Below are 13,180 nucleotides of genomic sequence, written 5' to 3' on the forward strand. Positions count from 1 at the left end.
AAGTACAATTATAGCAACAACATGATAATATGATATTGTCAAAGCCTTAAATGAGAAAGCTGTGTTGCTATGTTTGTTTACCTGGAAGGTGAAGGTGTTTGATACAGTAGATCACTCAATTTAATTGGAAAAGCGATCTTCATTGGGCCTGGCCAAGGACATTTGCCATTGTTGCAATGTGACCAATCCTGTTGCCCAGTAAGTTCGAAGGTATGGTAATGGCCATTCCAGGCTTCATTGCCGTTCTTCTAGCAGCAGGATATTATGCTAGCAATATATTTAACAATCTTGTCTGTCAATCTAGTCTGACATTTTATGTTTAATGTCCGTTCCAATATTTTTCTTGTCTTTTTTTTTTTTACAGACTAGATTGTTAAGTTAACTATATTGCCTTATATATTTCAATGACAGCTTTTATGGTGATAAAGAAAATCTGAGTGCTTCCAGCATAATATCCTGCTTGGCCATCACTGTTTTTCAAGGTTCTTGCTAGCAGTGTTTCACAACCCTGCCCTAACAGCTGATATAGATCATGAAGGACTTGATAATGAGCTGATCATTTGAATCAAGTGTGACAGAGTAGGGAGAGATCTAAAACAAGCAGGGCAGGGGGGTGCCCAGGACCAGTGTTGAGAAACACTGTGCTAGTACTGTAGCAGGCAAGCAGTTTCTGCCATCAGCAATTACATCACCAATTAAGACAAGCGAGCCAGTTCCAGTGGCAGACATGTGCAATGTATGGAAGGGGATCTTGGCCAGTTCCCTTTTTTCTCAAAACTTTAATCTTGCCACTATTCTGGTTGTCATTAACCTGTTAGTAACCAAAGACAATGGAGGCCACATGCTGTTAACCTGGGGTGTCGTTATGCACATACAAGGACTGAACACATTTGTTGCAATTGGGTGGCAATAGGGGCCTGGTGGTCTCCTGTACAACATTCAAAGCCCTGACTGTGGCAGATCTTGTTGTCCCAAGGCACTGTGATTTGCAGATGTCCCAAGGCTTACCTAAGGATCTTGGCTTAACTTTTAATAACAGTTCCCATTTGGCCTGCTATTGGAAGTTGCAAATATCCCACTACGGCAAGGTTGTTCAGGAGTTCTGGGAGCTGACTGTTCATTCCATTAATAGCATGACCGCTGCAATTATAGCTCATCACGTGGGAAGTGATGCCACAACCCTAGGAGCACATCTTCTGGTAGTTTTGTTGGAACATGTCTCTCGTTTCAGACACACTGTGGGGGGGCTGAATCACTGGAGGGTGTGGTTCTTAGGATATGGGTTTCAGTTATGTGACTGGCCTTTTGTCTGCTTGTCATGTTAGCTCACGGTAGGGCACCGTCTAAGCAGCTGCAATCTCGCTGTACTGCTGAGGCTTTTGCCTTTTCGTCTTAACATGTGACAGCAAAGGGCAATTGTTAACAGGGTTCTCGACCTCTCCAATAGGAGTGTGGTGACATACAGGTCAGCATCACCTCACACAGGTCCTAAAACCTGAAGTGGATTTGTCCCTCATTAATTTGGAAACGGTACCTAAAGCACAATGTAAAAAGTATGGCTTTAACATCTTGACACAGCCTGCCTTTTCCCTGTGCACCAGTCTCCTATTGAGATAATGCAGATGACCATTGTCTTCTTTATTGTGTACACACCTGAAACTTGAGCTTGAGTGACCTATTACCTTCTTGAAAGATAGCCCAGCATCCTGTTTTCAAGTCTGAGTAATGTGACCCAATAGTCGGCACCTCTTTCCCTGGAACGAAGGTCATACTAATATGGTTTAAGTCTTTTCAGCGCGTCGTGTTTCACAATGCACGCCATTTCACAAATACGATTCGGTTCTCAACACTCCCTAAAAAGAGCCGTTCAAAAAGAGTCGTTCATTCGCAAGCCACTTTCGATTTTCAGTGATGGTCCCTTACATAGGAGTACCGCAGTTACCTGGTCGGGCGGAACAATAATCGTAACATAATGAATAATTTTTTTTAAATATGACTTTTCCATATTTCCACTTGTCGTCGTCACAGTTCAAAAGCCTACGAAGACCGGCATTCCATCTGATGCACTTTAAGGTCAGTAAAACGGTGGGAGACGGGGCTAGAACGCGTTTAAGATTATCGTGTTTGCGGAAGTAAACTACATTATTAACCATGTGGTTGTAACACTGGTAGCCTAAAACATATTCTGTAATTTGATACCTAGTCTGTAGATTTGAAGAACAGATGAGGAATTATTGGCAAAATAACATAATTTTGGTCAAATTACGTAGCCTTTAAAGCTTGGGGCTACGTGTCAAGTTTACATTGGGTCATTCAGAGAGTTTACCTATTAATGCTCTCATGTCATGTATGATGCAGCATTGTTGTGTAATGTATGTCTTATTTAAAAGTGCATTCATTTAAATTCAATAGAAACTCACACTTTATGACAACAATGTGGAGTGGTCATCGACATAGGCCACTTGTACTTTTTTTTCCCCCAGCACAGCTAGAAAAGGACTGATTTATGGTCTATTTGTCAAGAGAATTTGTAACTTAGTATACCTAAATCTGTGACAGATGAGTTATGTGTTACATAGAGTACATTAAAATGCGCTATTTAAACGTGTCATGTACGAATTTCCATTTCTGCCCCATTCCCGGAGTATTTGAGAATTCAATGACCAGAACATTATAATTCTGGACCACAACCGATTTGTGTATAAATTAAGGCACATTTCGATCACGCCTAGTAAATCCCAGAGTTAAAATTGGAGAAAATGCTTGGTGCAACATTTATCAAAATAGCAATCCACGTGATTAATAACACTTGAGGCGAATATTCTACCAATCAAATAATTGAAACAAATAATTGAAGCAGACATTCCATGACAACAAACTGACTTGTACAATTTCTGTTATGCTTTTCCTTCAAACTGTTAGTCAAATATCAGTTAGTGTTCATCAATCAGCCAACTTTTATGATCATATCTTTCCCTTTCTCTTTGGCCTTCAGGTCACAAACAGAACCTTTGGGATATTTTCATGACAGGCTTTTCATGACAAGATGAGGGGTCCAAATGATGGTTTTGTCTTTGACATATTGACCCGACTTCTGTTGTTTGCGTTGTTCTGGTAAGTTCCTAGTGTAAATGTTAAATCATTGAGAAGCCTTCGCTAGAGCAGCATTTTATGCCTATTATTGCTTTTTCCCAGCCTGGTCCTACATACAGTATCGTTGTGCGTTCTTTCCAATACCTATGACAATCAATGAACATGTAGGATTACATTGCTTTGTTCAGTAATAAGAGAACGTCTGCGAATGATTCCCATTGTCCTTCAGTTTTACAGAGACGCTACCTCCCTTCACCCGTCATATCCAGCCAGAAGAGCTCTGGCTCTACAAGTTCCACCATGTTGAGAATGACCGCGTTCCTACCAAGCTCATGTTTGTAAGTAGCAGTACTCCTAATGAAAGTCCGCACAAGTAACATCCATTGTGATGTATTAGTGACATCAGCCAGCTACAAGTAAAATACTTTTATAAAATGAACTCCAACTTCTCAATGGTCTGATTCCTAAGGTCTCTTTCAGTTCATTTGCAACTTTCTACTATTCTCACATTTACCTTATACATTCATATATGCTTATTTTAATTTATTTTAATTTTTTAAGTTTGCGTTTTATGTCAACATGGCAACAAATATACATAATGTCCCCCATGAATGATGCAATGAATGATACTCCCATTGTGTCAATTACAAATTACAATTTATGATGATTTTGGGTGGCCCAATGACTGGGATGAGTCCAGGGACATAATACTGATTTTAGTTTTGCTAGCTACACAAATAAGAACATTTGAGGGAAACCCATGCCACCATTTTTGCACACCTTTCTGGGTTGTTAGTCTTAGATAGGTACATAAAATAGTCAAATCTATTGTGTAGAGTATTGTGTGTAGAATAAGGAAGCAGTTGACAAAAATTCTATGGAAATTATACTGTATATGTTTGTATAGGAAACTTGTTCTTCATGAGGAGATGAACAGGTACAACTTCACATGACTATTGTCCAGATGGAACAGCAGATAAGTGGGTTCAAAGTTTGAAATGTCTTTGATTAGCCTTTTATACTTTTTCCTATGGCCCAATCGGTGTGCTTTCGGGAAATGTTACGACAATACACATCATTCTGCTAAACTGGGCTAGTGGTGTCTGAGAAAATTGGTGAGGGCATAGCACTTGAAATGCCAAGGTTGTGGATTCAATTCCCACAGGGACTGCAGTACGAAGAAGTATGACAATGTAATTTCATCATGGGGGACAGTTACAAACAGAATGAATCAAAATCGGATTAAGTGATTGTCGCCGAGCCGTCTCAATATTAGAATAGTGCAAATGTTAACAATGTTTGGCTGTTTTGCCTGCTGAGTACCACTTCCACGTGACTCAGCTAACGCCAGTGGAAAAGATGGACCACGGCACACACGTCTGCCCTCCTTCAGACTCATAGATGGTGCCATTCTAAAGGAGCATTTGTGGTAACACTTTGAGCAGTACATGATGCAAGACATGATGTAGGTTTTGTTTCCGTGCCCTCTCTTTTTTTTTTTGCAGTGCATTGCACTTTTCACCCCGCTGGCTGTCATCTTGTTGTTCGGCTTCCTAAACAGGGCAGGGAAGGTTGACATGAAGGAAGCCACTCTGGGTAGGTACAGTGTCAAACCCCTCCTTTCTTCAGTGTCTGTAAGCAAACTCAATGGAGTTGGACTGCCAGGCCCACGAAAATGTCATAACTCACGATGAGAAACACACAGTATGTTCTTTCTGGGGGATTCACAAATCTACTATAGAACATCAAAGTATTGTCTCATCCGGTGTGTCTTCCTTCAAGCCGTGACGTTGACTTTGACGCTGAATGGGGTTTTCACCAACGCTATCAAACTGGCAGTGGGCCGGCCGAGGCCAGACTTCTTGTACCGCTGTTTTCCTGACGGCCACATGAACGTGGAGCTGCAGTGCCGTGGGGACCCCGACACGGTGGAGGAGGGAAGGAAGAGCTTCCCTAGCGGACACTCCTCATGTGAGAGCAGTACAACCGCCCAAACACACACACACACACACACACACACTCTACAGTCTAAGGTAACGACAGCTGGGGCTAGCTGATGTCACCCTTATGTCACAAACCAGTGTTTAGGTCAGCGAATTTGCTAGGCTTGTTTTGCAGGCCTGCTACTGTGCATTGTACATACCCAGGAATGTAACCCTGAGCTCTGTGTTGAACTCTACCATCTATGCTGTGTCCTCTCAGTTGCCTTTGCTGGCCTGGGCTTCACAGCTCTGTATGTGGGAGGAAAGCTGCGCTGCTTTAGTCCAGCAGGACGAGGCAAAGCCTGGCGACTGTGCGCCTTCCTCTGCCCTCTGCTCTTTGCCATCCTCATCGCTCTTTCCAGGACCTGTGACTACAAGCACCACTGGCAAGGTAGGCAGCTGGACGGGTGTTGCACAGAGGCTCGATTGAAGAGTGTGTGCAACAATATACCATACATTACATGAATAGGTCCTGCATTAATAAACGCCGCACTGCTCCAAATTGCCAAGATGTAAACTGAACCTCGTTCTGAAATGTGTGTTGTACAGATGTCCTGGTAGGCTCTCTGCTGGGCTTGTTGTTTGCTTGCCTGGGCTACTGGCAGCACTACCCGTCCCTCAGTGACCCTGACAGCCACAGACCGCTGGTGCAGCGGGAAGGAATCCCTGCGGCGCAGGAGCGCAAACTGCAAGAGCAGCAATCTCAGCAGCCCGTGAAGGCAAACTCAGGATACATTCTGCCTCTGTAAGGAGCCCTAGACCTGCTTCCATACTGGTTGCACCCTAATAATCTCTCCTTCTTCCTGAGGTGAACACTTGTTCTATTACCGTCACACAATATTGTATTGGGAGAAAAAAGGGCTTCTAAAAGGGATAGATTCAGTGGTACCTTTTTTCTTTGGGTTCTACACAGAGCTCTTTGTGGAAAACAGATATTTCAGGAACAAAACAGGGCTCCTTAAATCAGTGTTTTTCAACCCTGCTCCTGGACGCCCCCCTGCCCTGCATGTTTTTAGATCTCTCCCTGCTCTGTCTTACCTGATTCAAATGATCAGCTCTTTATCAAGTCCTTGATGAGCTACATCAGGTATGTTTGGGCCGAGAGAGATCTAAAACATGCAGGGTAGTGGGGCGTCCAGGGGGGTTCTTCCATGGAGACACCTGAGGAAAACATTTAAGCAGCTTACTTTCTAAAAGTTCAAAGAGCATAATTCAGGGAAAAGCTGAGATTCGTGGGAGACGACCTGTCAGCGTTTTGCCTTTCGGTCATAATGATTCATTAACGTGGGCAGATGGGACCAGATCCTGACTTGTACTTTGAAATGCCTGATGAATACAGGTCCAGATTGTTGGTGGAAGAGGGCCAGTATTATTCCTCCATCGGTGTAGTCTTCCTTATAGGTGACATGGTTACATTTCCAGAATGTCATGCTAATATCAATGTTTCTGATCTTTGAAGGACCAATTGTATAGAAGTGAATGGACTACCACGGTTACGTTGGATCTCAAATCAACCATGTTAGCATTCTGGGCCTTACAAATTCAACAGTCATTTAAACCAAATAAATCAATGCTGTGGACATTGGTCATTGATGCCAACATCTGTAATACAATACTGTGTGAAAGACGTTTGTACCAGGGAATGTATGGATTGAGAAGGCTTTCAAGACATTGTCAAGTCCAGTTTTCTGTTGTTTGTTAAGTCCGAAACTTTGGCCATGCTATCTCTGAAACATGTCTTATGTGGTTTATTTTTAAAAGCACTGCAACAGGTTAAATAGAATTGTCAATACGACTGACAGAAGTGGCAATGCTGGCTTTAAGCTTATTTAGGCTGGTCAACTTTCAGATGCTTTTTTTCCCAACTTAAGGCTTGAAATCATATTGATACGTTTTTTTTCTACTTTTTTGTATAGTAAATGTGATTCATATTAACTCACAGGACCACTGTTATGTGTCAAGTTTATTAAACAGCACAATTGTGTGAGTATAAACATGAAATATTAACTTAACATTAATATGAAATGTAAAGTATGGTCTATGGAGTTCCTATGTAAAAAGTCTACACACCCCTGTTAAAATGCCAGGTTCTTGTGATGTAAAGGAATGAGACAAAGATAAATCATGTCAGAACTTTTTCCACCTTTAATGTGACCTATAACGTGAACAATTCAATTGAAAAACAGTTTGTTCACATTATAGGTCACATTAAAAGTGGAAAAAGTTCTGACATGATTTATCTTTGTCTCGTTCTTTTATGACACAAAAACCAAGGGTGTGTAGACTTTTTATATCCACTGTATGTTTTGTTCATGGGTATTTAAAAGGAATATGGAGCCCCAACTTGCCACACACCCCATTTCCCATGATTCCCTTTCCCTGTATCATTTTAATGTCTTGGTGTTATGTCTCAGGTAGCTTAAGGGGTGCCGGTATCGCTGTTATAGAAAACGTACAATCTTTTTTTTGGGCTTTAATTACTATCCTTTTGCTTTGATAAAACTGTTATTTACAACATGAAAATGTATTTGTTCACATGACGACTTTCTTTAGGAAAATAAACATCTGTCCAATGCTACCGAAGTACAGTATTCTCATTTTTGTCGGTTTGCATTTCAAAGGTGTTTAACAATGCCACCTCACACCTGAAGACGGGTTTTGAATGGAATTACATATTACCATAATTAAATCTTAATAATTACATTTAATGATTTTCAATTATATTCTGTCCTACTCCACTTGAATGCATTCAGAAATACTATATCCACCTGCACGCTTTCCGGTCTTTCTTATTCAACCGAATGGTGTTACAGGTGTATATGAGTCGGTGCAGTACCTTTGGCTTTACAGATCCCTGGACCCTTTCAGCAGAGAAGATTCTGGAAGGATGGAGGAGAGACACCAACAAGGTGTGATACAATGCATTCCACTTTTATGACATTTCAAGTTGTGGAATACATTCAAGTTGTGGTATGACACAAAAGTAATTGCTCTCTAATGTGTGATTTGTTTCTTGAACTTAGATGTTGAAATGAAAGACCTGAATGATGAGCTAATATTACCATGCTATTGCAACTTCACTATGTGCTGTCCAGTGTTGTGTTCATCTGCTGTTCAGTCGGACACGTGACCCAGGACATGATGGGGTGATCCTTGATGATGGCAACAGGATGTTACCGGGGTCTCGATGTGAGATGTGAGGCTGGAGGAGAGGAGGCGATACACTATGCCCTAGGAGGAGCAGCCCCCCCTCAGAGGTTCCACCTGGTTCCACAAAGCACACAAGGACTTCTCTGTCCTGTAACCTGAAGACACCAGCCTTGTGTAGGTGTGACCCTGAAAAGGCATCATATCAGAACAGGGCCCCGGTCAAGCGTACTGCATTATATAAGGGAACCTGTTGCCATATCAAATGCACACAAACAGTAATTAGTACGTCTTTATTCAAGTAAATAAACAGTTTGTGTCATGTGAGCCCTACATGACCTCTGTTAAGCACAGTGACGATAAGTGTAAGTTTGAACTTCCCTGTGGAGAGACGGTGGCATTGCACAGCCCTAAGGGATGACTCCCATTCATAATGGACCTGTATGTACGTAAGAGGGCCTTGCAATAAGATCACGTGCCTGTGGGAGAGTTGAAGGGAAGTATGACCGGTCTCATTAACATACTGTAACCCTTATCCCCACACATTCCCCCTTCTATCATTAACTTACTGTAACACTTATCCCCACACATTCCCCCTTCTCATTAACATACTGTAACCCTTATCCCCACACATTCACCCTTCTCATTAACATACTGTAACCCTTAACCCCACACGTTCCCCCTTCTATCATTAACATATTGTAACCCTTATCCCCACACATTCCCCCTTCTATCATTAACATATTGTAACCCTTATCCCCGCACATTCTCCCTTCGATCATCAATATACTGTTACCCTTATCCCCACACGTTCCCCCTTCTCTCATTAACATCTTTTATCACCACACATTCAACCCCTCTCATTAGGAACCCCCCCCCACCAATCTATTGTGATCTTTTGTGCCTTTGTTTCCTGTCTGTCTGGACTCTGACAATATTACATCCTAACTGGCTGTAAAGGGGCTGAAACCTACATAGTGCTGTACCCACTCCCTGGTCAAAAGAAGTGTCCTAATACAGGAAGAAGGATATAATGTTTGTCAAGCTCTTCTCTCTCTCTCTCCTCTCTCTCTCTCTCTCTCCCTCCCTCCTTTGGTCCAGCAGGAGGGGTCCAGGCCAGGAACTTCACACCCAGTTCCTGACATTCTTTAGTGTTCCTGGAGTGATTTCCCAGGTCCGAGAACCCTCAATGCTCCATTCCGATGCCCCCTCCACCATACTAGTGGATTACAAGTACCTGGACATTGGCATTGGCCTGGTAACAACACTAGGGACAAGATTCTGTAACATGTCCACAGGCGTTCACAACAACATGTCGTAGTGTTTCGGTTAACATGAGGCCCAAATAATACAACTGATATTCTTGTTTTGTTGCAGAGGTTGGAGAGATGCAGGATTGATTTATGCTTTATCAGATAGAGAAACTGATATAACTGCGAGTTGGAATCAACTCCATTCGGCAGCAGTATCGGTCGCCCGGATGCTGTATCTTAGACCACTAGACCACCCTATGGTGCAAGAAATGCAGAATTGCACATAGGGAATGTGCATTAACAGGAGATGTTTGGGAACCACTGGCCTACAGGACTGGACTCACTGGGGTTTTCTACAGGAGTCGACTTGCAGCTCGTGTTGATTCCAACGGCAGGAAGTGGACGTGATTTGGTGAGCTGAAACGGACAATTACGTAACAAAATCCAATAGAATTCTCACTATCCAGTCATCAGTGTCTAATATGTTTGTGTCCCCATGGTGTGTGACAAGTGTTGACGATGTTTCCCTCAGAGCTGAGAGACAGCTTGACACTGGTCAGTTCAGATCTGTGCCCGTCCATTGGAGGTTTCTGTGGTGTGGCAGAGCCTCATCCCTTTAGACATCCCGCTGCGGTCCGCGGTGGCCTGGGGTCACACCGCAGCTGCACCACCACCAAAGTCAGAAAGCAAGAGTCTGGTTTGCAAATCATTTGAATAATTAACTTATATAAATATAAATTGAATACTTCCCCACAACATAAATATTCCCTGCAACACTTTCTACTGTTATTACTGCAGTATTTACATTTCAACTTAATAGATAGGCCTTTACAAGCAAGTTATTTTACACCCCTGTTTCCCAAAAAGTTGGGACGCTGTGTAAGATGCAAATAAAAACAGAATACAATGATGTGCAAATCATTTCTCCCTGTATTTAATAGAAAATGGTACAAAGACAACATATCAAATGTTAAAACTGCGTAATGTTATTGTTTTTGGAAAAATACATGCCAATTTTGAATTTGATGCCAGCAACATGTTTAAAGAAAGTTGGGACAGGGGCATGTTTATTACTGTTGCATCACCTCTTCTGTTAACAACACTGTAAGTGTTTGGGAACTGAGGAGACCAACTGCTGTAGTTTTGAAAGTGAAATGTATTCCCATTCTTGCTTGATGTAGGACTTCAGCTGCTCAACAGTTTGGGGTCTCCTTTGTTGTATTTTTCGTTTCATAATGCGCCTAATGTTTCCAATGGGTGACAGGTCTGGACTGCAGGCAGGCCAGTTTTGCACCCGGAATCTTTCACTACGGGGCCATGCTGTTGTAATACGTGCAGAATGAGGTTTGGCATTGTCCTGCTGAAATGAGCAAGGCCTTCCCTGAAAAAGATGTCGTCTGGATGGCAGCATATGTTGCTCCACAACCTGTATATATTGTTCAGCATTAATGGTGCCTTCACAGATGTGCAATTCAACCATGCCATGTGCATGGATGCAAGCTTTGGAACTGTGTGCTGATAGCCAGCCGGATGGTCCCTCTCCTCTTTAGTCCAGTGGAAGCAGGCGTCCATTTCTAATTTTGCTACGTCAGACCACAGGACAGTTTTACACTTCACCTCAGTCCATCTTAAATGAACTCAGGCCCAGAGAGGGCAGCGGCGGTTCTGGATCTTGTTAATATATGGTTTCTTATTTGCATGGTAGAGTTTTAACTTGAATTTGTGGATGCGGCGACATACTGTGTTCACAGACAAGGGATTTTGGAAGTGTTCCAGAGCCCATGCTGTGATTTCCACTACAGAATCGTGTTTGTTTTTAATGCAGAACCAAATGGACAATGGACCATTAGGAGAAATGGGTATGTCAAGTGATTTCAGCCAGTGTGCCACACCAGCTGGGGGTGTACTTGTCTTTCTATAGATTTTTGATCAATAAATGAACATCAAGTATAGGCCTACTGTTTCAGTGTCATTTGTCAAATGAGGTCTTTATCTGTCCATAATGTTGAAGTGAATATTTCATACCATTTATAGGCAAATATAGGCTTGTTTTATATTAACGTTTGTAAATACATAAATATACACTAGACTTTACATCCCAAAAGTTGGTTAAACTCTACTTTTGAGATGGTCAGTCCTTGTATGTCGCTGACTTGTTGCTGATTGTTTTAAGTCACATTCCTGGCATTTCGTCCCTGGAAAACGAATTTCTAATTTGTTCGCGTGGAATATGATTCACAAATAACAGGACGATTCTTCCCTTTGAATAACAGACATTAGGACTGCCCCTCACATCGTGCTCTGTGAGGAACGTTTTCACAGTGAACAAAAATACTCAACACCAGAAAGCTTCGCTTGGTAGAATAGCGGTATTACCCGGACACTTCAAAGGTAGGGCACATTACACTTTTGGACTATATGCAATTGTGTTTAGTGTTGCGTTCCTAAAAAATAAGGGAAATAATAACAATTATCGTGTCGTGATGGCAGCAACTAAAAAAATATTTAGCCGAACATCATCGACAACTAGCCTACACCTATGTCTCGGACTGTGTTAGATATGACTAGACCGAAGATTACATCGTCTGCTTAAAAAAAGTGTATGTGTATTAGAGCAATTTCTTACAGAATTATCTGTTCACATAGTTTCCTGTGAATTAAACTTGAACAAACACAAGTAGGCAGTTTCTTGGTTATAATAGATATTCTGCTCAACTTTCATATCATAAAGTTGAGCTATTAGTTAGTTCAGTTAGTTAATTCCGTGTAAAGCAAATAAGCACAAGATGACATCTGTATGATAGTCTTCACTGTATCTGTTGTATCATACTAGTTTCTATAACCCTTATAACTAAGGTTCAGAAAACTGCGTCCACACAGAAAATCAAAGGAGCTGATGCATCCCAGGACACTTGCAAGTTCTCAAGGAATTATTTCTATTTGCGGCGAAAGAATAATAGACTTCTGAGTAATTTATTTGGTTGCCTGTCCTGAGTGCTTAAATGTAATTCTTCGTTTTACAAAACTCTTCATTTGACTGTCTGGCCAAGGGGGGTTCTAGCAATGGAGGGATTCTTATTAGAGGGTTCATTCTATACTCTGCAGTGTGACAGTGCGGCAATGTTATAAGCTCTTTAACTGTAGGAAACAACCTGCTGAGCTCAAACCAAAGCTGGTCTCTGTGTGAGCACTGCTAAAGTTAATGCCTTTTTTAGCTTGGTATTTCTACCACAACTTTGTGTTGTGTTCATGTTTTAAACATATGAAACCACCAGATACTTTATCCATGCACGGATTAACCTTAATGCCCTTTTTTGGATGAAATAAGAAAGTCGAAAAAGTCGGAAACTTGGTTTTTATGATGTTAGCCCGTTATTTATATAACACCATTAGTTACTGTTTGAGTGCATGTTGTTTTTTTGCAGTGAAGGTTTGATTAAATTATAGACTAGAGAGCTTCAAACCAGCCTGTAAAGAAAACCTATCTGACTGAACAGAGAGCTTCAAACTAGCCTGTAAATAAAACCCGTCTGACTGAACAGTGACTTCATGCGAGCTGAGGTTACTCCTGTTCTTTTGAAGTAACCACAAAAGAGAACTGTATAAAGTGACAATGTACAAGAGTTTTACTCCTGGGTTTTGGTCAACAGTTTCACCTCCAAGTATTTGTACACACAAACATGCTTGCACCCACGCACACACTCA

At 41.7% G+C, this 13,180-nt stretch overlaps 2 protein-coding genes across 4 annotated transcripts in view; both read left to right on the forward strand.

The window, feature by feature from the left end:
- Nucleotides 1–1,881: 1,881 nt before the first annotated feature.
- On the forward strand, nt 1,882–7,198 carry LOC105017052 (phospholipid phosphatase 5). Of its 2 annotated transcripts, XM_010881354.4 has the most exons (8): nt 1,882–2,073; nt 2,996–3,114; nt 3,323–3,431; nt 4,599–4,689; nt 4,876–5,064; nt 5,296–5,466; nt 5,625–5,820; nt 6,535–7,198. In XM_010881354.4, the coding sequence occupies exons 2-8, from the start codon at nt 3,047–3,049 to the stop codon at nt 6,596–6,598; spliced, it is 888 nt and encodes a 295-aa protein (XP_010879656.1). In that variant the 5' UTR covers nt 1,882–2,073; nt 2,996–3,046; the 3' UTR covers nt 6,599–7,198. The 2 variants fall into 2 exon arrangements, with proteins under 2 accessions (XP_010879656.1, XP_010879657.1); XM_010881355.4 differs by lacking the exon at nt 6,535–7,198 and having other exon boundaries at nt 1,884–2,073; nt 5,625–6,124.
- A 4,566-nt stretch (nt 7,199–11,764) lies between these two features.
- Nucleotides 11,765–13,180, forward strand: part of tacc1 (transforming, acidic coiled-coil containing protein 1) — a 32,990-nt gene continuing 31,574 nt past the window's right edge. The window contains exon 1 of one of the 2 annotated variants that reach the window (XM_010881353.3): nt 11,765–11,866. The gene's annotated coding sequence lies outside the window, so the exon portion shown is untranslated. The remainder of the gene's footprint in view (nt 11,867–13,180) is intronic. The other variant, XM_020055776.2, reaches the window with a different exon arrangement.

The sequence above is a fragment of the Esox lucius genome, chromosome 17, assembly GCF_011004845.1.
Source record: "Esox lucius isolate fEsoLuc1 chromosome 17, fEsoLuc1.pri, whole genome shotgun sequence".
NCBI lineage: Eukaryota > Metazoa > Chordata > Actinopteri > Esociformes > Esocidae > Esox > Esox lucius.

What these genes read in the sequence shown, in the direction of transcription:
- LOC105017052 (XM_010881354.4), top strand. Translation starts at nt 3,047, where the DNA reads ATGAGGGGTCCAAATGATGGTTTTGTCTTTGACATATTGACCCGACTT. An exon ending in TTCCTACCAAGCTCATGTTT is followed by an intron (nt 3,432 to 4,598) that starts GTAAGTAGCAGT and finishes TTTTTTTTGCAG; the next exon opens with TGCATTGCACTTTTCACCCC. An exon ending in CATGAAGGAAGCCACTCTGG is followed by an intron (nt 4,690 to 4,875) that starts GTAGGTACAGTG and finishes TCTTCCTTCAAG; the next exon opens with CCGTGACGTTGACTTTGACG.